Consider the following 25677-nt stretch of genomic DNA (forward strand, 5'->3'; position numbering starts at 1 on the left):
AAGTAGATAAATAGGGACCACCTCGGTGGGAAGGTAACAGCGTTCCGTATCTAAGTCGCACTGGCCATGTGGCCACAGAAGATTGTCTTCGGACAAACGCTGGCTCTATCGCTTGGAAACGGGGATGAGCACCGCTCCCTAGAGTCGAACACGACTGGACAAAAATTGTCAAGGAGAACCTTTACAGTGGGGTCTTGACTTGAGAACTTAATCTGTATTGGAAGGCGGTTCTCAAGTCAAAAAGTCTGTAAGTCAAGTCTCCATTGACTTACAGTGCATTGAAAACCAATTAATCCCGTAGCAGGCCGTTTTTGTTCCATTTTGGTTTTTTTCTGGTCTGTAAGTCAAATCTCAGTCTGCGAGTCAAACCTAAATTTTGCGGCCAGAGAAGTCTGTAACTCAAAAGTCTGTAAGTCAAGCCATCTGTAAGTCAAGGGTCCACTGTACTTTTACCTAAGACAGCGGTTGGCATGGTTTGGAAACGGAGTTCTGTGAATGCAGTTCTCAAGGATGGAAAAGTGTTTGTAAATATTGCGCCCTTGAGTGGTTTGTTTTCAGCAGATGGTACCACTGAGAGAAATTTGAAGAGTGGATTGAGGATAAGTCCTGGTCGTTATCCAATTTGTAGAACCAGTCCCTCAACATTCTTTTAACCCCAGAAAAAAAAATATCTGTGGAGAGGGATTTAGATTTTAGTAGGGTTTGAACTGAAGTTGCCCAGCTGCCACTCTTCCATCGCTCTACCATGCAATGTTTAAGTAGACGTTGGTCGGGCATATCCATCACCCTCTTGTAGTAAGAGAATATAGCTGGAGTTACCCTGGCTTTAATGGACACCATGCCCGTCTCGGTTCTAAGATAAGCATCCAGAATCCCCTGGGGTGCCGAGAGGATGTGTCTCAGAAATTTATTCTCTCTTACTCAAGATGGTGTAGGTTGTTCTGATTCATACCCCAGATCTCAATTCCATAAAGCATTTGAGTGATGACCCCCCCCCCCCGAAAAGACTTTTAAAGCTGGGATTACTAGTTTACCACCTTTAGAATGGAAAAATTTGACCAGAGCATGGCTAGATTTCTGAACTGATATATTCGTGTAGAGCTTTAGGTAAAATGCAGAGCTGGAGTCTTAAGTAAAATGAGCATCCATGAGATAAAAGGATGAAGGTAAACGCTGCTTTTGCAAGTCCCTTCAAGGACAGGGTGATAGAGTAAATGGTCATGGTAAAATAAACAGTATATACTCTTTGTTAATTATTTAGCTAGCTGACACAGGGAATTTAGAGAAGTCATGAGAAATTATAAGAGGAATGTACAAATAAGGGAGGTACCCTATTGTACTGACAAGAAGACGAAGCCAATAGGCCTAGGTAATAATGAAGGAACTCCATGGGTCAGTTAGAAGGACTGCAGGGGAAAAGGGAACCTATACCAAATAAGGATAGAAATAAATAAGAGTCTGGGGTCTAGGTAAAAAGAGGAGTGGGAGATGTCAACAGAGGCAGGACTTCCTGTGATCGGTTTAGACACACCGGATGGGCTGTACACCTTGGAGTACCTAGCCAATGGGGGAAACCAGGGAGGGACCATGAGGCCGGGGATCGGGGATGAATATCATGCTACCTGTGTTTTGCAAAAGTGCTTTTTAATAAAGGAGAGCTGCTTGTATTCGTGGTTGTCCGGTTACTGCATTAAGTAACCGGGGTGTGAGCCTTGCTCCCATCCAGAACTCATTTTATGTTTTGATATATTTTTTTTCCTTTTAAAAGGATTTTTATTCAGCTCAATACAGAGCTCATTTTATCAGTAAAGGAGGGATAAACGGCAGGGTGCAAGAGAAGAAAAGGCAATGTATATGGAAAGAAATCCTAGAAGATTCTTCTCATCGACTCCACAGAGGGAGCCTTGCAGGAGGAGAACTTTGGTGGCAGCTTCCTAAGGGGTGGGGGGGGGAAGACCCGTATTATTTTACCAAAATCAAGCAACTTCTGCCCTCTTAAAATCTGCTCTCGCCATCTTTAGTCAGCACATGTCCCCTGTTTTGAAATGACTCATATGGCTTGATTTCTATTGTAATGGCCATGGCATCATTCTAGCTGGTGCTTTCCAACAAAGGTCACAGGAGAACTTTTTCACGGCTGAAGGAGGGAAGAATTATTGACCTAAATCACATTACCCAAGTTCCTTTTTCTGTAGAACAGTGTCGCCCAGCAAGGGGGGGGGTCATGACCCTCAATGGGTGAAAACGTGTTTTCTGTGGGAGTTACAGGTCACTTAATATGTGTTGCATCTTTTGTCAAATAACTTCTTCCTTGACCTTTCAGAGTTGGATATTAAAGTTGATAGACATGTTTATTAATGCGAAACAGACCCTTTAGAGAAGAAAGAAGTCCCTACTCTCTGAGAAGCGATGACTGGGGCTACAAAGAAAGAAATGCCGACATAACTGTAGAAGTGCTTCTACATTCACAAGAATGGGATTTTACCTCAAGGCTTGGTTCCACGAAGAACCTCTTAGGGTTGTATTTTGTTCTGGTTTAAAAAACAAAAACAGTTTAAAATAAAGTGTCTCGATGACATAAAGAGAAGAACAGATTATTCCACCAGAGAAGCATGTTTTCTGGATGGAAAGTGATGAAAAATACACTTCCACCAAAGGGTCATTTATTTTAACCTCATTTGTCTCAACCATTTATTTCCACATATGTAAATGCTGCAAATTGTGCCTTTGCGTTGCCAGGGAAGATGGTGTGAGAGGCGGCCGCAACAACAATAGCAGCAGTCGGGAGAAGGAAAGAGGGACGGACAGGTGCAGGGAGCCCGAGAGAAAAGGAAAGACACGGCCAGCCATTCTGTCACAGCCATTTCTGGCTCCTGCTGTAGGCTGTCCCTTTAAGAAGACATTAGCAGCAAGAAGGAACTCATTACCACTTTTTGATACTGCAAAAAAAATGAATTGATTATCAAAAAAAATATATTAGCATGTGCAGAAATGGACAGACTAACAAAGAGATTAAAAGGGCAAGAAAAATCAGCTTACTATGAAAGCTGGAACCTCTTCTATGAATGGGGGGAAACAAAAGCTTTGTAATAAATAGAAAGTAAATGACCAAAATGAATAATATGGAGCAATGCTGGGAAAATAAAATGTAGCTTTGTAAAAAAAAAAAAAAAAAAGAATATATTAGCAGCTTTGCCCAATGCTCGCCCGTCCTGCCTTTGCACCGGTCACTCATCCCTGTTATTGTGGTGAGGTTAGGGAGAGGGAAAGGGAGGGTCTGCTGGCAAAGTTCCTTGTCTGTTTAGAAAGCTTGGTTGCTTTTGTCTCTTTAAGAATGCTCCTGCTGTCCCTTGGGAGGTCGAGAGAAGCAGCATTTAGAAAAAGGCATAGGTGAGCCTGTCCCATCTTGAGACAGACCCTCCCTCTCCCACAAGCCGCAAATGCAATGATTCTAAAAGCCGGTGTAGCCCTCCTCAACCAATATACAACACGGCTTAAAATGGATTAAAAGTTTTCCCTAGAGAGGATGCACACACTGACCCAGAACACCACGTGGCTACCACATAATTTCTAAGTCAATTCTGTTTAGAACTGAGCTTACTGTGAGACAAATTTAAATGTAACCAAACCCTATGACACATCACTTCCAGAGAGCCTAAAGAATTGGGGGGGGGGGGAGAACCACACACACACACACACACACATACAACAAACCCCAGAAGGGGGACATAAAAGCAAACATCTCGCCTCTTCTGCAGTGGGTGGAAGGAAAGCTTTGTGCCAGTTTCCGAGGGGGATCCTGTCTGGGTGAAGGGTTTGCCCCCTTCCTGGGTACTGCGATGCCCTTGCACCTCCCTGAGCCATCTTTGAAGAGCTTTGCCTTCTCTTCTCCCCACCTGTAACCCTCCCCAGTTTTGAACGGGTGGCAGCAGAGTTGGCAAGAAGAACAGCAAGAGGTCAAGCCACAGCAGCAGCGACGGGGGTGCCATGTCAGTGTTATCCGGTTCTCTAATGGAGGAAAGCTCTAAAATAGAGAACTGAGACACGGAGGCCATTTACTTCTATCATCAGGAAACAACGATGATGGCCAATATATGCAAATATGGCCAGGATCCACAGGTTACTTGGCTATTATAAAAGAGAGTCACAACCTGGAAAAGGTTGGGAACCACTGCTCTAGAAGGAGTTCTGAAAATGGCTGGAACCAATCTCCCCCAGATCCACCCATCACCTCGCAACATCCATGTGCCACCCAGAAGCTGCTGTTTTTCCTCCCTTCATCTCATTGCTTAAAGATAAGGGAGAAGGGTACGAGAGGTGCCCCAAATGCACCTAACAAGGTAGGGCAGGTTATGATCCTGAGCAACATGTGTGCAAATTGATGTGGCCAGACCTCAAGATCTTGACCCGAGACAACTCAGCCACTGCCTCTCATTTATGGGGGCCAGTTAAGATTGGCAGTTCTGTCTTCTTCTTTTTCCTTGGGGGGGGGGAATGTTTACAAAATGAGACTTCAAAAGAACTGAACACCAGACATGAGTCATACATTATTGCATGTGTGAAATACAGCTACACCCCATTTCCTCTTAAAGCCGGTCATGTTTTTATTTTTTTATTTTTAAACAACTTGGGATACGGTAAGGATTACAAAAGGTAAAGAGGGATATGAGGGAAGAAAAAAGGAGGGGGAGGAGAACACAAATTTTACTGACATCCAATCTATTCATGTTGCAACATCAACTTGATTTTCGGCATTTCTTCTATTTGATTGCCCTCCAGGTTTTAAGTTACATTTACATTCTAGTTTTAATCTGTTTTTCAAGTACTATCTGGTGACTCAAACCATTTATATAATAAATCCCATCGTTCAGTTGCTTTTTGTATTGGACAGTCTTTCAACACTTCTTGTAAGATATCCATTTCTGCTGCTTCCCATATCTTCTCAATAAGTTCCTCTTGTTTCATTATCACCGATTTCTTCCAATTCTTGGCATAAAGAATTCTGGCTGCGGTGACTATATATATATATAACTAAATAGTTCTTTGTCTTACCTACATATTGTCTGGTATAATACTCAGTAGAAACCATCCTGGGGTTAGTGGAAACTTACAAAGCAATAACAGAGTATGTACACCTATCCAAAAATGTTTCGCTATTCTGCAAGTCCACCACATATGATAAAAGCTTCCCTCGTATGCTTCACACTTCCAGCAAACATTTGATATGTCTGTATAAATCTTTGATGGGGACGTGGTGGCGCTGTGGGCTAAACTGCAGAAGCCTGTGCTGCAGGGTCAGAAGACCAAGCAGTCGTAAGATCGAATCCATGCGACGGAGTGAGCACCCGTTGCTTGTCCCAGCTCCTGCCAACCTAGCGGTTCGAAAGCATGCAAATGCGAGTAGATAAATAGGTACCATCTCAGTGGGAAGGTAAACAGCGTTCCGTGTCTAAATCACACTGGCCATGTGACCACGAAAAGATTGTCTTCGGACAAACGCTGGCTCTATGGCTTGAAGAGCGGGATGAGCACCGCCCCCTAGAGTCGGACACGACTGGACAAAAATTGTCAAGGGGAACCTTTACCTTTACCTTTACCTTTACCTATAAATCTTTGATAATTTTTCCAGAGTCATATGCCACCTATAAAACATATATATTCTCCTTGAAATTAACTGATTTTGTGTGCTTTATATTATTTCGCCATACAGTGGTGCCTTGCAAGACGATGTTAATTTGTTCCACGAAAATTACTGTTAAGCGAAAACATCGTCTTGCGAAACATGTTTTCCCATTGAAATGCATTGAAAACCTGATAATCCGTTCCAATGGGAACGGATTGTCATCGTAAAGCGAAAATTGCCATAGGAAACATCATTAAGCGAAACGCAGTTCCCAAGCGAAGACAGCCATCTAACAAAACAGAGACCATTAAAAGACTCGCATAGCGAAGCAAGACCAAGCTGTCAAAAACATTGTAAAGAGAAAAACAGGGACCTAAAATTTAATCGTCTTGCGAGGCAAGGTCCCTAACATCGTAAAGCAAAAATCGCCCATAGGAAGCATCATTAAATGAAGCGCAAGATTGCTCAGAAAACCTCATCGTAAAGTGAATTCGTCATCATGCGAAGCAATCGTCTTGCGAGGCACCACTGTATTTGCAATCATTGATCAATATCAATATTATGTCCTCTATTTTCTGCCCACCTAATCATACATTCTTTGACTATCTCGTCTTGCATTTTAATTTCTAACAAATAACCATACATTTTCTTAATTACTTTATCTTTTGAACCCAGCAGAAGTTTATCAAATATTGTTTGTTCTGAGTAAAAACCCTCTATTTCATCTTTTCTATACCTAGAGTCCACTTGTGCTCTGGACCACCAGTCTATATATATATAGGTTTTCTATAGACCTTAACTCACAATCCATTTTTAATAAATCATATTTTAGAAGTTTGAGACTTCAAAAGAACTGAATACAAGACATGAGTCATAAATTATTGCATGTGTGAAATACAACTACAGCCCATTTCCTCTTAAAGCCAGTCATGAATGTTTTATTGTGTGAACTCTCTTTCACCTCATAAGTCGTCCACAAAAGCTCACATTAAAATATAAAACAGTTTGTCTTTAAAATGTCCCTACATTTTTGTCCCCCCCCCTTTTTTGGTTCTTTTCCTAAAACTACAGCCTCAAAATCTGTTATTGCCATTTCTTTTGTCAGTACCCATCTCCTATTCCAAAATGAGTTATATGGCTAATAAATGAACGGCAGTTTCTACACGGAATGGGTGCGGCATAGAGATGGGTGTGAATCAGAAAAAACAAAGATTCGTTTTGATTCGTGATTCGTCAAGGTCAATCAACCCAGGGGCAACCTCTTCATGGTTGAAGAATGGGAGAACTAGTGACACACAACACATTGCCCAAGTTCCTTTTTCTCCAGACGTAGTTTTGAAATCGATTGTGACTGCCCTGGTTCTACCTGGTGTGGAGGCTTGCCAGGGAAGTTGGCATGCTAGCGATTGGCGAAGCTTCTGGTGAGCCCCTTCTCCTAACTCCTTGGAGACCCCCCCTGCTCGCTCGGGGCCCCAGGGAGGCTAAAACTAAGCAGGTTGTCGCTCCTGTTTGCAAGCCGACCCTGCAAGGTAGAAGATCTACAACCCACAGAAATGTTCAGAAGACGTCCAAGTGCAAAAGAGACTGGCTTTAGCACCAACGACCCCTTCAGCTGCCTGAATGAAAACACAGCGATACAATGTTATTGTTTTGATTGAAGTCATTTTAGCAAAGCATATAAATTCAAAAATAAGCTTAATGACTTCAAATCAGCGATGATGGTGTGAAGCCGTTCCATGATAATAATAATCAAAAATTAGTGTCCGAGATTCAGGCAGTTAGGAGATCGTCCCACATGAAATAATAAATGCTGTCTAGCCTCCAGCTATATTATTATTAATAATTGTTATTATAATATTATTATTATTATTATCAGCTATAATATTCTTGGAGTAGTGTCATTCAAGGGCAAAAACATGGCTCAGCATGAATGCAGGCACAGCTACATGTTGAAGCAAGCCAGCCAGCAGAAAGCTGCTGCCAAGGGTTGCTTAGCTGAACCATTGATCTAGCTGGCCTTCCATCCTATGTAAGCTACCCCAAGTAGATGTTGTCTAGAGAAGTGGGATAAAAATCAAATAAATAAATAAATAAATAAATAAATAAATAAATAAATAAATAAATAAATAAATAAATAAATAAATAAATAAATAAATAAAATCCCATCATGAGCTGGCTCAGGTCTTTCAGCCAATCAAATGGAATCTTTTCTTGAGCTGATTAATTGGCCACAAGAGTTACTCATAAGCTCATCAGGCACAAAGGATCAGCAGCATCCTATAAAGCCTTGGGCAGTTTCAGCTTCTCAAAAGATACTCCCTGATTTCCAAGAACACAAGACAACACTCTCATACGGACAGCGAGGGCATAGGCATGGGGTTTTTTTGTTTTGTTTTGTTTTTTAGTTAGCTTGGCTTCGTCAGTTTTCAGAATTTCAATTTTACAAGGCTAAAGCAATTTCTTTTAAAATGGTATTTATCCCCTTTTGTTGCTGGTGGTAGATTCACATGACCAGTGTCATTCCTGCCAGCGGTCCACAGCTCCTAACATCATGAGGATCTTGGTGAACAGGCTATTTTGAGGTCCTTTTCAATGAAGGGATGGTCTCTCTCGTTGTTCAATGGTGCTCTCTAGAAGTGTTGGCTGTCTGGACACCTCAATGGCTTAGGTCTCTGGCTACAGAGCCTGAGGTTAGGAGTTCGATTCCCCACTGGGCCTCCTGTGAGTAGAGACCGCCTGGGCAGCTTTGGGCCACCTGCATGGCCCCTTTCATCTCAGTTAGATCAGCATCGTCAGGAGATTCTGGTTTGTCAGCCCACACATAAGCTCTGTTGCTCATACTTTCCTGCCTGACCTCCTACGGGCATCTCTTGTTTACTGGAAGTGAGAGGCAGTGCCAGCGACAACAGGTGAGGAATTAGCAGGAACATCTTGTGCTGACACAGATCCCCTTCTACCAGAGGGACCCTCTTGTGCTGGCTCATCTCAGAGATCTGTCAGCACAAGGATCCGTTGGCACTACTGCTCTGTGCTAACTAAAATTAGAAAAGCCAAACAAAATTGCAGAGACATGCAGGTTGATGGAGAAGCCAGGTTAAGCCAGACTGAAACCTCCATCAGCCCAGGGAGACTGACACTATGACACAAAACCAGGCCAGCAGAAGGCCAGTCCAGTATGTCCAGCACAGAAGGATTTTGGGATTCAGCACCGCTTCGGCTGTCCAGCATCATTTCAGTTGAGCACAGCCATCTTGGCTGGTCAGAACTGCACCCCTAAATGGGTAATTCCATTTTATGCTGTTAGACCACAATTATTTAGATGGGGACAGAAGCCCTGAAATTAAAAGACACCTGCTTCTTGGAGGAAAGCGATGACAAATCTCGACAGCATCTTAAAAAGCAGAGACATCACCTTGCCAGCAAAGTCAAAGCTATGGTTTTTCCAGTAGTGTTGTATGGAAGTGAGAGCTGGACTTTAAAGAAGGCTGACCGCTGAAGAATTGATGCTTTTGAATTGTGGTGCTGGAGGAGATTCTTGAGAGTCCCCTGGACTGCAAGGAGAACAAACCTATGCATTCTGAAGGAACTCAACCCTGAGTGCTCACTGGAAGGACAGATCCTGAAGCTGAGGCTCCAATCCTTTGGCCATCTCATGAGAAGAGAAGACTCCCTGGAAAAGACCCTGATGCTGGGAATGAATAAAGTCAAGAGGAGAAGGGGATGACAGAGGACAAGATGGCTGGACAGTGTCATCGAAGCGACCAACATGAATTTGACCCAACTCCGGGAGGCAGTGGAAGACAGGAGGGCCTGGCGTGCTCTGGTCCATGGGGTCACGAAGAGTCAGACACGACTTAACGACTAAACAACAAAATGTCTTTCATAGTCATCTGGAAGGAGATGAGGCGTTTCGTGAGAAAGATGTGTTCTACCTTCCCCCCCCCATATGTTTTTCTTTTATAGACTCGTACGTTCAACTTCAAACCAACACAGATGACCACTGAGGGCTGTTGTTTCAATGATTACTCCATCCTTACTTCAACTGGGATTTATTTTATTGATCATGCGGAGGCAGATGAGGCATAAGTTATATAATTATACAAATTTCTGTCCGAAGAGGGTACAGGAAAGAATTGCACAAGTCTTAATTTGACATCCAAATAATGGTTTGCTGTCTGGTTTATAAAATTTCCCAAGTCTCACTTTCATCTACGACTCATACAGTTATGCTTATTCTACAAGTTTAAATCACTTTTAAACAGCAGACGGCGCTGTGTATACGTTCCATGCCACTGCAGATGTTTTATGAGGCTAATAAAATTTCCTTTCCAATGATCTTCAGCCACTTTTATTCCCAAGATTGCTTGCGGGAGATTCACAAGAGAAGTCTTGATTTGCTTGACACATAAACTGGAGCAGCATTAATCCGGAAGTGAGAAAAGGCACTACAAATACCCCGTTCCTTGTTTATTGTCCCCAAAAGGCCTGACTGAGAAATGATACATAAAAAGATGGAGACTTCTCAGTACTGTACGGAAGAAAGGATCACGTCACCAGCGATTTCCAGGTGGTCGACCTGGCCCGGAGGGATTCGGTGGGTGTAGTTAAATACCATGAGCCCATTGATTGACACCATGTAGTTATGCTTTAGGTTGACGATCTCCATCTAGTGGGAGGAAACAAGAATTTTGTTTTATCCAGTATGTTTTATCACATTTTTAATCTGTAGTGGTCCAAGCCTGGGCAGAACTGAACCACAGTAATTCCAGCTGTTTTTCTCTCAGTTTAATTCTCATGATTTCTCCCCAAAGAAGAGGAAAAAGCTTGGTGGGGCTGCTGAACCTTGTTCTTTATTTTTTTAGTCCAAGAATTCTGTGGGAGGAAGCAATGCTATTATATGAGTTTTGCTCTTTGATGGGGACGCAGCTCAAAAGAACTCCAGCCCCATAACCTTCCCCAAGTTTGGGAGGGCATCCACCCCTTCTCTTGAGCTGCACAGAACCCTCAGAGGCGGAGCTGGAATGGATGGCCTGATCCTGCAGAACAGTTCCTGGATATGTCAATGAAATGATTGCAAGAACTTTTAAAAATCTCTAAAGGTAAAGGTTTCCCTTGACATTTAATCCAGTCGTGTCCAACTCTAGGGGGCGGTGCTCATCTCCGTTTCCAACCCATAGAGCCAGCGTTTGTCCGAAGACAGTTTCCGTGGTCACGTGGCCAGCGCAGCTAGACACGGAACGCCATGACCTTCCCACTGTGATGGTATCTACTTATCTACTTGCATTTTTACATGCTTTAGAACTGCTAGGTTGGCAGGAGCTAGGACAAGCGACGGGCGCTCACTCCGACGCATGGATTCAAACTTATGACTGCTGGTCTTCTGACCTTGCAGCACAGAGGCTTCTGCGGTTTAACCCGCAGCGCCACTGCGTCCCTCTGGGACTAGCTGGAACAATGCCTAGCTGGAACAAAATCTAGGATCCTCTTCGTCCATCACTGAGATGGTTTTGCCAGCGAATGGAGAGCAAGGGAAAGCATGAATTCAGACAAAGAGAATAAAACAGCTAGGAGCAACATCCTTTTTTTAAAAAAAAATCTCCCAAGAAAGCATAGGGATAGGGCAGGCAGCTGTCATAATTGGAAGCTTCTGTGTATATAGAATCTCACGCAGAATCCCGTTGGAATATTTGCCGCCCAAGCTGCTCCCATCCGCATGTGCTTTTTGACAAGGGTCTGAAATGCCATGATGTAAATACAGCATTGGCCCCAGTTTTACTTACGTGGAAGGCACAGCCAGGGGACAAAGGCATGGCAGCCATGTGCCTCTCCTCAGAACCCCACGAGCCGTGGATCTGTGTGTTTCGGACAATCGCTCCTTCTTTGAACCGGGGGTTGATATGCAAGGCGATGTTGCCGGTCATGGAGTTTTTGAGGTTGACGTGGAATCTGCATGGAAGAAGTTGACATCGCTGTTCCCGTTGATCTCAAAAACGGGACAACAGCGCTTAAAACACGTTTTGGAGACCGAGGAAACCCCCTCCCCCTACCAGAGGGCATTTTAATGTGGCTCTTAATGACCAGGAACACCAAAAAGATTCCTACAATAAGCCTGTGTGTGTTAAATGAGGCATTTTCACTGCCTTACAAAAGTCACTGGCTCACAAAACATCAGTATAACCTGTTTGTCCCTAATGTCCTTTGTTATCTTTTTAAAATTTTTATTAAAATTAATTTTCCATTGAAAAAGGGAAAATCATAGGGAAGGGGATTTGGATCAGGGTATTGGGGTAAATAAAAAATGTGATAGAGAACAGTATATATCATGATTACATTTGTCGATATGTTTCTTACTAAGCTTACTTCATACTTACCTTATTGTTTTTTCTCAGCCTTTAAAATCTAAAATTATATCTTTCTTTCTGGTAATTTTAACCCTTTCATATTCTCATGTCTCATCCCATTATACCAAGGTTCCCACTTTTTTCTTGCCTCAACAGTTTCTTTGTCTTTTAATACTTCAGTTAAATTCTCCATCTCTGTATCTTCAAAAAAAAAATTCTATTAACTTCTGGGTTGTTGGAGTCTCCTCTTTTTTGCCATTATTTGGCATATAAAATTCTTGCTGCTGTAGTTCCACGTGTGATCAAATATCTGTTTTCTTTTTCTATCGAGTCTGGTATTATATTCAACGAAAACAATTCAGGTTCGTATGGAAAGTCTATAGCTCAGGCTTCAAAAGTTTGCTCACTGTCTTGGGAGCAGATTCAAAACAGCTGACGGTTAAATAAATACAGATAGATATGTTAGTTATTTCTAGCCAAGAAGAAAGGAAACCCTCTATGTTTTTAAAATACAGTAAATCTTTCCTCTGTAGCTGCTTCAGGGAGTCACGCTTATTTGCCACAGGGAGGCAGTGCGTCAGTACTTGCAAATCTGCTCTTTCGAAACAGGGCATGAAAGAGGTGGGCATTTCATTGCATTTTTAGTAAACCCGCCTGGAATAAAGGCAAGCTAAACAAGATTAAAAATGGACATTGCCTTTCTGAAGAGGGATGACAGAAATTTCCTGACCGTCTTGGTTTTGGTGTAATGACTGAATGGAAACAAAGAGTACATCGAATTGTCTTTTCTGGAAACGTACCTGTTTGCCACAAAAGGCACACTACCCACAATTGTAATCTTGCGGGACTGGGTGAAGTTTCCTGGGATGGCCACATGCAACGGGACAGCCTAAAAAAACAGAACATAAAAGGGATCCAATTCTTCATTCAGAGATGAAGGTGGGCTTTAAGAAAAAGCAGAAGGTGAAGCCCACCAAGGAAGTCAAAGACCTGCTAGGCAGGTAGACAGCTTCTGATTGCTTGAGTCTTAGAAAGCCAGGATAAGCATGCGTCAGTAATGGGTTGGTCCAGAGAGCCCAGACGAACCCAACATCCATATGGCCTTAAAATGTAATTTTTTTTCAAACTTGAGGAGAAGAACTCAACCTTTTCAGTAACTGAGGAGGGACAGAATCGAAGTTGTGATGGAGACGCAGGGAGAAAGAGGCTTTGACTGTGATTGTTTGTCTCCAACAGCAGCCATGGTCAAGTGCACCAGGAACAGATGCCTCGAAAGCATTTTATGCACCGAAGGGCATCTTCCTTCTGGCCAAATGTAGGAGATCACGGAGGCCTCCAGCCTGCTAATTCACTAACTTGCGATTTCTGCCAGGTCCAGCCAAAGCTTCTAAATTGTCCACGACAAGCGCTCCTCATTTAACGACCGGGTTCCGTTCCTCCGACTGGGTCGTTAAGCGAATTGGTCGATCAGTGAGGAGCGATGCTACTGTACGCAAGAGGAATAAATCATGTGCCTTCCAGAAGGGGTATTGGCGAAGATGCAAACGCACATTGGCGAGGGTGGTCAAGAGTCGTAAATCTGAGCGACCGTTAAACAGGTAGATCGTTAAGTGAGGAGTGCTTGTCATGGAGAGGGTGGCCTGGAGGGCGAAGAAGGACAGCCCGGAGCCGTCCACCATAAAGACAGCAGAGGGGTCCATGTGGAGCAAGAAGGGAGCGAAGGGGGCTCCGTCAGCATCACACCCCCTCCCTGCCATTTCTGAAGGTGGCCTCGAGGGGGCGCAATACTTGCCCCCCGGGGGGGCTGGCAACCCACCCTACGCCAGGGCGAGAGACCTCAAAGCAGCAAGATACTCACAGGATTGGATAACGTTACTCCGCCGTAGCCCTGAGGAGAGAGAAAGAGAAGAAAAAGAGGGATTTCGTGATGCGGCTGCTAGAGCTGAAAAACACCAAAATGCAGCTTAGAGCAAACCCCTAGCGGCCTGCCTTATCTAATAGTTTTGCCCTGGATATTTACACACAAACCTGGGCAGTCTTCTTCTTCCTTCTCTGCAAGAAAATAAAAATTTAAATTATTTTAAAAAACCCACCATGTTGCATTCTTGTGTACTTTATATAATGTGTGTGTATGTGTTCGTGTATATATGCAAGATCTCTCAGACTCATGGCATCACCAGGAGGAACGTATGTGTTCTGGAATTTTTTTTCCTTTGTTCTCCTCCGACCGTAGACATTCAAATTAAACCATATTTGGTTCCAACAGCCTTGTAGTTTACAACAATTTTTCCATTCTTGTGTTTTCTCCCAAGGGAGAGGCCCTGTAGCCTATGCATGTAAGACCGCTTTTCGTCTGCCTTCTCGCTCTTCACCTTAGCCCAGTTTTCTCTACAAACGCTGGCTTGAAAACAGACGGGGCTGTAGAGCAGTGATGGAGAACGTTCTTGGTGTGCAAACGTCACAGGCTCACTCCCCAGGATGGGAAATAAAGTCTTCGTTAAATGAATGTTTGAAGCTGCCATTGGACTCCTGGTGGACACGATGGAACAGTGTCCAACTTGAGGGACAAGGCGTTAAGTAGAGGTTTATGATACTTGACATTTTTATGTGCTGAAATAGTCATGAGCTGATGTTCAGCACAATCCTTAATAACTCCTATAGAGTGCAGTGGGGTCTGTTTTCAGGAGAGTGGGCATATTGCTTTATCATCTGTGGAACCTTGTACAAGGAGAGATTCCACCCAACCATGAAGCCGTGACCTTCTGAATTTCAACTGTGGGCTTCCCACTAGGTTTTGTACTAGCAACCAAACCAAGCCATCATTTCCCGTGAGAGGTTCAGAGTGCCAGCTTGCACCTTATAGGTTGTAGAATTATTTAGCCTCTGGAATTGTCCACAAAACCAAATAAATACTCACAGAATTCATGGGTGGTGCAAAGAAGGGTTGAGAAAACACACCAGCCGCCTAGAACAGAAGAAAGCAACATTGTTAAGAAAACATGTGCATTGGCAATAACAAGAAGTCTTGTAGGAGAAAGTGTGAAGCTCAACAAAACTTGGCTCCCAGCTCTCAAAAATACAGCATGCAAAAGGTCAACGAACTCTACCCAGCCACAAGGGTAGGGGATTGCTACACACAAAAGACCAGCTAATGACACCCATCAACCACAGTGACAGATAATCTCTTCTCCTTAGCACAACAATACACCCACAACAAGAAACACTAATCACCCATCTACAGAAAAAGACAAAAGCCTATCTCACAGCCATAAATACTGCACTCCCAAGCCAACTACACCAGAGCACAGGTTGCGGTTGTCTGAAGATGCCGGCCACAGAGACTGGCGAAACGTCAGGAAGAACAACCTTCAGAACACGGCCAAAGAGCCCAAAAAAGCCACGACAACCATCTTGTAGGAGACTTATGGCACAGTGATTAAACTGAAATATTGTCGTCAAGACTCTACTCATGATCTGAGTTCAATCCCAATGGGCTCTGGTAGCTGGCTCAAGGTTGACTGAGCCTTCCATCCTTCCAAGGTCAGTAAATTGAGTACCCAGTTCCTTGGATGGGGAGTCATTGTGTATGCTGCATAATTAAATTGGAAACCACCAAAGAGAGTGATTTAAGGATCGTGGGGGCGATATATAAGAAGCACATTTTGTTTTTTGTTTTGGGGCATCTTAAGTTTTATTTTTGTAAGCTTTTGTGGGTTGTAGCTCAATTCTTTAGATGTACATGGAAAACACCAATACGTAGGTAAGCAACACAGATAGCCACCAGCAGCCCCCCCATTTTTAGTGAAATAAAAATGGAGAAATTCTACTTACAACCGTGGGTGTGACGATGTTGTAGGCAGGAGGGGTGTAAGGGGGAGGAGCCTGAAAACAATTGAAATACACCCAGAGTTAGATCCAGGTTGTGATGCACTCAACAGAGAGGGTCTGGTCAGGAACTCTGCTAAACTGGGTGGGAGTGGAGAGGGAGGTGTTCCTAAAAGTAGCAGGATCTTTTACAGAATGGCAGTCATTCCAATAAAGAAAAGGCAGTCCTACATCCAGAGCTAGGAAAAGGATTAGTTAACTAGTTAGTTTCTTTAACTACAGCATCACCAGTTCTCCAACTTAGCCAGTAGCCATGCCCGGTGGGACAGTCTATATACCGTATTTTTCCGTGTATAAGACACCCCCATGTATAAGATGCCTCCACTTTTCTAACGCAAAATTAAGAAATCTAAGTGGGGCTTAGCAAGTGTAGGGGGAAAGGGATCAAAGTGCTGCAGGATCGCTTTGATCCCTGCTTTCTCCCTTTGTGCCAAGCCCCGCATGGCTTAGCAAAAGGAGGGGGAAAGGGATCAAAGCAATCCCGCAACTACACAATCATTTTGATCCTGTTCCCCCTTATACAGCGACGGGATTGCTTTGATTCTTTCCCCCCTCCTTTTGTTAAGCCCCATGGGACTTAGCAAGCAGAGGGGAAAGCAGGGATCAAAGCGATCCTGCAGCACTTTGATCTCTGCTTTCCCCTCCACTTGGTTTTTTTCTCTCCTAAGCTTACTTCCGCGTATAAGACAACCCTCAATTTTAGTCTAAAAATTTTAGACTAAAGTATAGTCTTATACACTGAAAAATACAATAGGTTTTTTTTAAAAGTTTCAAAGATCTGTCTATATGCAGGCCCTAAAGATAAGAATTAATAGTTTGTAAACATTCTAGTTTGTTGGGGGGGTCCCCACTATGAAAAAATCAGGTTCATCGTTTGCCCCAAACCCCTAATCTGCCACTTTGAGCTTTTAAGAGAAGTGATGCCAACCTTCCTCTGGCTATAACATATTTATATCGTCGAAATACAATGGCTGTTTAAAAAGGTTCCCAACGTTGGGTCCCCAGATGTTCTTGGACTACAACTCCTAGAAACACTGGCCAGCACAGATGGTGGTGAAGGCTTCTGGGAGTTGTAGTCAAAGAACATCTGGAGACCCAAGGTTGGGAACCAGTGTTCTAAAGGCTTCTGTTCTTTTTTCATAAGATTCCTCCATCAGCCCCCCCCCCCCATTGTAAGCCACAGAACTCATGTTGGTACATTTAAATTGTGGGTCAAAGAGATGGTGACACAGAACTTACATTAGTTCCAGAAAAGCTGATGCAGTTCACAGACAAATCCCCATTGATCTCTAAATTCTGGACCAGATGGAAGGGGATACGGTGCCTATACTCCAGAAAGTGGGCACCATTGAGAGAGACCTAGAAAAATAGTTATGGAACAAAGAAGACTTGTTTGGAAAACAAACAGACAAATGCAAACAAATAAAGACAAAACAAAGCAAAGGAAAAACACACACCCAAAGATATGGGTGATTTTAAAAGAGTGAACAAATCTATTTCAGTATGACCTGTTGTGGATTTCAGGCCACTAGTAAATCAGCTGGCCTTTAACATGTCACAAGATTTTTCTTTTTACTTGGTTTTGTTTTTTTGTTTGTTTAAAATAAACTAACAGCTCCTTCCTTGGATTTTGCTACAACTTCGTGTGGGGGAAAAAAGAGGTGGAAATTTAGTTTGTGGGCTGCTTGGGTTCCTATTTCAACCACTAGGTGGTAGCCATAAAGCAACACTGTGGACACCTTTAATAAACATTTTGTATAGATAAATTTCATGGAGCAAAGGCCACTGTCTATGGAATTGCTCCTGTGTTTTCATAAACTGAAACAAAAACACCGTCTCATGGCTTCTTCCAAAGCGAGGCCATCTTGTGTCATTCATTTTATTATTTCTACTCTGCCTTTTCCCCAAAAGAGGACCAAAGGCAACTTACAGTGTTAAAACAAAAGTTGTACAATCCCTTTTTAAAAATCCCATGGTATCAACCCGCACAGAGGTGGTTTAACGGTTACCTGGATGACCGTCTCACAATTTAACTGGTTGGCTGGACCACCTCACCTGGTAGCAGTGGCTCCGGACATGGATGATCATCTCAAAATAGACGCCCGGCTGGAAGGGCATGTTAAGGGTTCGCTCCTCGGACCCCCAGGAACCTTTTTGCTTTGTATTGCAGACCACAACCCGGCCTTCGTTGAAACGTGGGTTGAAGTGAAAGGCGATGTCCCCATTTTGGCACACGAGGTTGACCGCAAAACTGAAAGAGGAGGTGACACAGAAGCTGAAATTCTGTAGGAGTCATTAAGGGGGAGATAAGCACCTATAGGGGTAGGGAGTTCCACCTGAGGAGAAAGGAGGGGAGAGATAAGAGGGGGAAAATGTGGGAGAATCAAGTGCTTTGGAGAAAGTGAAGATGGTGGAGCCACATAGATGTTACCTCGGAGGGGAACACAGGTGGGATGTAACTCTAGGAAGATGGATGTAACACAGAGGAATTGAGATGGTCCCTTTCAACAACTACCTGTATTATTATTTACAGTCCTGTGAGGGAGAAAAAAAGTACACCCTCTTTGAATTCTATGGTTTTATGTATCAGGACATAATAAAAACCATCGTACACATTGTATAAATTGTGCATCACCTGGGCACCCATGCAACACCTAGGCTCTCGAACCGGTGAATCACAGTGGATGCCCATGTCTAGTCCCATCACAGAAAGCCCTGCATAAGTCTTACAAACTAAAAAGTGACGGGCAAATGGCGCCTCAGTAGCACCACCTTGGATTCTTTCGCCATCAGCCACAAGGACTTTCGAGGGGACTACAAGCTGAAGAAACATCGACTCACTAGGAAAACTAGCAAGTTGACTAATTTGGCTATAATTGGCTCCTTTTCTACGAAAATTATAACCCCAACCTTCTAAGGGAAGTCGCTATGTCTCTGAATTCTCTCTCCCCCCCCCCCTCGAGACTTGTACAGTTTTGGTGGCAAGCAATGGGATGGGAGGGGGAGTCACAAGAGTAATTAGCAAGTCCTTTGTTTGAAGTCTGGGATGGAAAATTCCAACCATGTTTACAAGGGAGGATGATAGAGACCACACCTCCCAGCTGACTTTACAACCTAGCTCTGAATTCACCTCATACCAGCAGACTCAACATAGACATCTGCCATGAATTTTTTAAAACTAACCTGTGATTTTTCTGCAGTGTCCATGGAGGAAGGATGCTCAGCCTGAAGAAGTGAGATTTACTCATGAAAGCTTGCAATGTATACAATTTTTTTTAGTGTCAAGGTATCACCTTACTTTTGCATTTGTGTAACCCTGACTCACACAGTTTTTTTCCTAATTCTTAAAAGCGATGGTTTTCTGTGACCAAACCATCTAATGTTAGGTCTTTAGCTTTGCCTCCTGCACTCAACTCCTCCTCGTATTGTATTTTTACTGAATCTTGTTTCTTTATGATATGTCTGAAGTACAATATCTCAGTTTAGGCATTTGAGCTTCCAATAAGAATCCAGGCTTGATTTAATCTACAGCCCATTGATGTGTCTTCCTAACACACCACAGGATCCATAAAGCTATTCTTCAACCTTGCATTTTTAAAAAATTGATGTTTTTCTTCCTCTCAGCTTTCCTCATTGTCCAGTTTTCAGATCCATACACAATACGTGAAAATAACAGCTCTGGATTCTCTTGACCTTGACCTCCATCAACACATCCTTCCTCTTAAGGATCTATTCTAGTTTCTTCATGGCTGCTGCATAATGCCAGGCTTCATTATGATTTCTTCGTTCCAGTCTCTAGTATAACTGAACAAAGATACAGAAAATCTGGAACAATATCCATTTCTCCTTTGTCCACACACAAGTTATGTAATCCTTTCATGCTCGTGACTTTTGACCCGTTTGCAGCAGGCAAACACAAAACACAGTTGAACAAATTTCTGAACACACTGATACCACATGAGGGTAGAGTTAAAATAAATGTGTGCAACGAGTCACCTTTAGACTCTGGGAGAGAGCAAAGCTTATAAAATCATGCTACTGCTAGAGAAATTACCTCAAGCTCAATATAACTGCTCAGAACAGATGGCTGTTATCCTTTCCCCATAAAAAAAGGTTTTTGTGGATAGTAGCTCATTACACTTCTTAGTGGGCTTGTTTGGCTTTAGAAGAGCTTAGCCGTGTTAGTCTGTGTAAGCACGTCAGCAAAAACAAAATGAAAACAAAAATGAAAAAATAAAAACAAAATGTTGTGGCACCTTAAAGTTGAACTGCTATATTTTAACAAGCTTTCAGAAAAGTCCACTTCTTCAGGCATGGGGATGGGACTGCATAGCAAATATTTATACAGTTAAGCATGGCCCTCAAACAAAGAGACTAGTTGTTTTCTGCGCAAAACAGTCAATGATGGGGCATTTCATGCCTGCCAATGACCATGAAGACCCCTGTTCATGTTCAGTTCCTCTTCCAGGAAGTATTTCCCGTAACCAGTGACAATGATTGATGGCTTGCTTAATCCCTGGCTATAGATAAGAAAGGGGGACAACATGATCATAAGTATCATAATCTCTGCTGGGGCTTGTGAGGTGGCACTGGGTAGATAGTACGGAAATATAGTTGGGAATGACAACAGATGCAACACTTAGATAATGGTCTAAGGATCTTTGGTTTATATTGAATCTATTACCATTATTTCTAATGATGATAACTGGTTGATGTTTTTATGATTCTGTCTGTGTTTTGTATTTTTACATATTTTTTAAATAATCAGTATAATCAACTGCAGAACTGGAAGGGACCCCCAGGGATCATCAAGTCCATCTGTCAAGGAGGCCCAGTGTGGGAATCAAACTCTCAGCCTCTGGCTCCACAGCCAGAGATCAAAGCCAGTAGCTATCCAGCAGTTCTAAGCTGCCTCAAGAGTTGTTTTACTGCCACAGACTTGCCAAAAAATTGTGGAAGATACTTGGAAAGGAACAGATCAAAACTACTTTATAGGTCCATGTTTCTATGTGTGGCCTTAACCGCTGAATTTGTAACAAAGGCCCCAAGTCAAAATACTGGTCAGGATGAGTTTTTCTACAGATTTGTGTCCTTATATAAGGTGTGTCCTTATATAAAGTGTGAAACAGGTCTCTTAAATTTGGGAGATCACAGGAAAGGCAGTAAACAGAGAGGATAGTTATGGCTGTCGCGGAGGGAGCAGGTGTGTGGGAAGGAACAGATGATACAAAAAACATCCGTGAAGGACCAGAGGCACCGAACGGAAAAAGGAGGCACACATACCTTTTCACAGCAGCCTGGATTTGGCCTTGGATGACAACCGACTTCCCGTCACTCAGACCCCCGAAAATGGGGCCCATAAAAGGAACACTCTGTGGGATGAAACAGTAAAGGTCACTGCTTGTGTGGTCCAAGACCCCAAACTCACCTTGAACCGATCCCTTGTTGCTCAAGAAGGAAGGAAGAGGCACTCAAGCTTAATTATCCCGGCTATGCAGGGCTGGCCCGCTATTAGGAAGAATGAGATATTTGCCTCAGGCAGCAAATCCTGGTGGGCGGCGGTGGTGGCAGCTTCCAGTGGCCCTGCCTCCTGAACGACCTTGGGGACTCTCTGTTGCTGGAAGACAGAGAGGTGTGCCTCGCCTGCTTTCGCCCTGAATCCCCTGAACAAGTGCGAAGGGATAGATGCCATTTCCTCTGTAGAAGTGAGATCAAGCTGCTAGTTGGTCTAGTTGACTTCTGTAGGTGGGAAGTGGGGTGGTGGGGGTGCCTTTTGCCCTAAGGGGTGTCAATCGATCTTGTATTGGGTCTTCCTCTTTTCCTGTTGCCTTCCACTTCTCCCAACATGATCGTCTTGTCCAGAGAACCTTGCCTTCTCATGATGGACCCAAAGTAAGACAGTCCCAGTTTCAGAAATTTTGCCTTGGTCTGCCTCTACATTGTAAACCTCTGAAGGCTATAAGTCACAGTCACACAACCCAGTTTTTAAGATACTGTACACACCTTTGACAAGGTCTTGCAGAGGGTGATGGGGAAGAACCTCAACTCTGCTTTGAAGGAGAGGAAGAGATGATATGGCGCAGAAGGCAGGGCATATCAGCACTGTGGTTATATTAACTAAGAAGCCATTGTTTTCAATAATCAGTTTTGTTCTGTTTTGCTCTGCTCTGCTCTACGTGTTGCTTTTTTTTAACTGTGCTTTGAGCAGCACATAACAGAGTTGATTCATGCCCATAACTTATGATGGCCAGTCTTATAATCAGCATTTTTCCTAATTCCATGAGAATAAAATATCACTCCTAGGTTTTTCTTTTCTTTTCTTGCCTGTTAGTCTGATGGGCAATTTCTGCACAAAGTTTGCATAACCTTTGTCGTACCTTCTAGGTGCAACACCTTTTAGATGTTAGAAGGGTGCATGGAATAAACCTCCCTGCAAGGAGATACAGCTATAAATCTCCTGATTTTGACTTCTTTACTGGAGAGACTAACTTCAAATTAATTTGCGAACAATATGGATCTATTTACAAAGCTGTGGCTCTCTCCCACCTGAACAAACACTCTCTGAGGACATATGTTAAGGTTTCCAAAACACCACAATAATAATCATCATCATCATAAAACACCTCTTTCTTTCTCTTCACACTCACCGGGTTCAAAATATTCTGTGTCAAAGCCATCTCTGAGCTTGCTGGAACCAAGAGCCGGATCCTTCCCTTCTGGCGTGCTACAGAAACTAATGTGAGGGCTCAATAAAACAGACGTTTCCTGGGAATTAACTTTCGTTTCCTTGAAGTAGTGGGTGGAGTATATAGATCTACCTGCTCTTTGTTCAACTGTAAAAAACAGCTCTTTGAAAAAAGGTTTCCGGTCAAGGCCCTAAGGGTGAGAACACAGAAAACAGCAGATGCTCTTGTGATACCAATGGCCCTTTCTCTTACTGGCATAACACATCACTCTTCCATTGTGAAGATGTGTCCAAAGGAGGTGGGCACGCTGACAGCAGGGATCACCTGCTAAAATTCTACCTACAGCCTTAATGGTCATTGCCTGTTAACTTGGGTGTGTGTAGATTTTTTCAGTACAGTAATATAACCGTATCTGCAGGAGATTGGTTCCAAACCCCCTGTCCTGGATGCTGAAAACCACAGACAATAGTGAATACTATACATTGCATGGTAAAAGAGAGAGAAAATCAAGAAAAAAATGTGTTTTCACTATATATTACCAGAACTGGCCATCAAAGGAAGCCAAAGGCCATGCTATGTATTCCAGCAACAAGAATGATGGGAATTGGAGTCCAACAACCCACAGTTTCATGGCCTCATTTGCCTCTTGCTACACAAAAAACAATGAGGAGAAATCTTACAAGATATCAAACATGTATAGATTTAATGCATTCTTGAAATCCACAAACACCAGCAGAGCTTCAACAAAAAAGAAGAAAGTCTAAAACTCAACAAAGCCTGGCTCCCAGCACTGAAAAATGCAGCCTGCAAAAGGTCAACAAATTCTACCCAGCCACAAGGACCAGTGATCACCGTACACAAAAGACTACCTAACGACACTCATCAATCACAGTGACAGATCATCTTTCTCCCTGAACACAATACACTCACAACAAAAAAACACGCTGATCACCATAATCACCCAATCTCCTGGAAAGGACAAAAACCTGGTCCCACAGCTATAAATACTCAACTATCCACCAAAATGCAGCAGAGCACATACAGAGTTCTGACTCCTGTCCTCTGAAGATGCCGGCCACAGAGACTGGAGAAACATTAGGAAGAAAAACCTTCAGAACACAGCCAAACAGCCCGAAAAACCTACAACAACTATGTATAGATTTATTTAATAAATGAATGTGTGCTTGCAAAACTCTATGTGATAATAAATCTGTTAGACATGACAATGCCACAGTGAGATTCTTTGTTGTTTATCCCCGAGGGATGTAATTTCCAGTTATTTATCCCGCTTGAATTCCATTAGTGCTTTGCCTTCCGTTTGAATTCCTAAGTAACCAGACTTGTTTGTACTATAAACAAGAAGTAACAATCATTGCATCGTAACCTTATAATGACAATGAGAGGGAGATCATAACAGAACATCACCAGATGCAGCAAGAAGTCCATATACAGTGGTGCCTCGCATAGCGAGGTTAATCCGTTCCGGATTAACCTTCGCTATGCTGAAGCATCGCTGAACGGGGCAGCGATTTCCATTGGAACGCATTAAACATCATTTAATGCGTTCCAAATGGGCCAAATACTCACCGTTCAGCGATGCTTCAGGATGGCCGACAGCCATTTTCGCGCCCTCGCCTCGCTTAACGAGGGCGCGAAAACGCCGCGCGTGGCCATTTTGGGCCATTTCCCGGCTTCCGGCAGCCATTTTGGCCACCGAACAGCTGATCAGCGGGGTTTGTTTTGCAAAGATCGGTAAGCGAAACGCTTACCGGTCTTCGCAAAGCGAATTTTTCCCCATTAAAAAAACGTTGAGCGATCGCATTAGCGATCCGAAAAACGGATCGCTATGCGATTTCATTGTTATACGGTGCACTCGTTAAGCGAGGCACCACTGTAGTTCAGTGGCTTAGGTCTCTGGTTGTGGACCCAGAGGTTGGGGGTTCGATTCCCCCCACTGGACCTCCAGGGAGAAGAGCCAGCCTGGGTGGCCTTGGGCCAGCTGCACACAGTCCCCAAAGCTGCCCCCAGGTGAAGAGAATGTTAAACCGTTTCTGAGTTTTCTCTTTCCAGGAAAACCTGAAAAGGGTGGCCCTAAGTTAGAATTGACTTGATTTATATATAACCTAACATGGAACCAATAATCTTTTAGACAGTGGCTCCCATCAGAATATCTTTATATATAACCTAACATGGAACCAATAATCTTTTAGACAGTGGCTCCCATCAGAATATCCTGCCTCAGAAATTTTTGAACTGTAACTCAAACACGTAATATTTTCAAACTCCAAACTAAAACTGTGTTTGCTTACAGCCGGTACCAATCTCATTCCTCTTTAATAGAAGCAGATAACAGGTGACACCCTTGACAGATAAAAGAAAACAATAGGTGTGTTTCTGTGTACTTTTATAGGACTCTTAATAATCATTGCCGTTTTCGTGCCACTTGTTGATTCTTGCATCGTGGCCAACAGACTGTAAGGGTCTGAGTGAGTGCCAAATATTAAAGCATGATGATCTCATTTCCTTCTTGCCAAAGGTAAATGTAAAAGTGATGATTTTAAGATTAACGTGTTAACATTCATGTAGGATTTCCAAGCTCTGCATCAAAACACAGGATCCACAGGTAACCTTCTCAGTCTTCTTCACTGGGGTGAGATGTCTTATATTAAATAAAAGCCACAATTTCAAAATTTGCATCTAGCTGTATAAATTAGCATATGTGTCTTTAATGTTAATCCATTCCCTCTTTTTCTGAGGTGCCTAAGGAGTCATCTTTGTTTAAAGCTTTCTGCAGAGCAGACCTCAATAGTTACTTTAAAAAGAAAACAATTTTCTAGCCCTCATGGATGCTTGGGTAACACAATCTCTTGATTTCAGAACTGCTCTGTCCATGATCCGGACTACAGCGGAGATGCCCTCATGCCTAGGATGAAGTAAAGGAGGAGCATCGGTTGAACTCCACATGGTCAGCATCTCAAAGACATTTATCACAGTCTTACTAAGAGCTCACACTTGACAAAACATCTCAGTGACTCAGGAGGTGTGCAGTCTCCCCGTGATTGATACTTCCCCTTTCTCTCTGTACATTTGTTCATTCTTTCCATCCTGGTTGACAGTTACTGTTGTATCTCAGGGTTTATTT

The 25677-nt window shown here is 43.1% G+C and overlaps 1 protein-coding gene and 1 long non-coding RNA gene across 4 annotated transcripts; one reads left to right on the forward strand and one right to left on the reverse strand.

The window, feature by feature from the left end:
* The first annotated feature begins 582 nt into the window (after positions 1-582).
* LOC140701935 (uncharacterized) lies at positions 583-3543 on the forward strand. Its single transcript, XR_012080949.2, has 2 exons — positions 583-2518; positions 2740-3543. It is a non-coding gene; the product is annotated as an uncharacterized LOC140701935 (long non-coding RNA).
* Positions 3544-9656: 6113 nt separating this feature from the next.
* Positions 9657-23547, reverse strand: LOC110089455 (galectin-9). 3 transcript variants are annotated; one of them, XM_072979442.2, is made up of 12 exons: positions 22497-23547; positions 21133-21221; positions 19033-19074; positions 17905-18100; positions 17089-17208; positions 15796-15846; positions 14882-14929; positions 13993-14016; positions 13823-13852; positions 12765-12853; positions 11404-11569; positions 9657-10289 (listed from the first exon to the last, which is right to left on the reverse strand). In XM_072979442.2, the coding sequence occupies exons 1-12, from the start codon at positions 22524-22526 to the stop codon at positions 10146-10148; spliced, it is 1029 nt and encodes a 342-aa protein (XP_072835543.2). In that variant the 5' UTR covers positions 22527-23547; the 3' UTR covers positions 9657-10145. The 3 variants fall into 3 exon arrangements, with proteins under 3 accessions (XP_072835543.2, XP_072835545.2, XP_072835544.2); XM_072979444.2 differs by lacking the exon at positions 19033-19074; XM_072979443.2 differs by lacking the exon at positions 13993-14016.
* Between the last annotated feature and the right edge of the window lie 2130 nt (positions 23548-25677).

This window comes from Pogona vitticeps, chromosome 9 (assembly GCF_051106095.1).
Source record: "Pogona vitticeps strain Pit_001003342236 chromosome 9, PviZW2.1, whole genome shotgun sequence".
Classification (NCBI taxonomy): Eukaryota; Metazoa; Chordata; class Lepidosauria; order Squamata; family Agamidae; genus Pogona; species Pogona vitticeps.

Excerpts from the sequence above, each read along its gene's own strand:
- LOC110089455 (XM_072979442.2), bottom strand. The coding sequence starts at position 22,526 with ATGGCTTTGACACAGAATATTTTGAACCCG. Across the intron at positions 21,222-22,496 it reads CACAGAATATTTTGAACCCG|AGTGTTCCTTTTATGGGCCC; the intron begins GTGAGTGTGAAG and ends TTCATCCCACAG. Across the intron at positions 14,930-15,795 it reads ACATCGTCACACCCACGGTT|GCGGCTGGTGTGTTTTCTCA; the intron begins GTAAGTAGAATT and ends CTTCTGTTCTAG.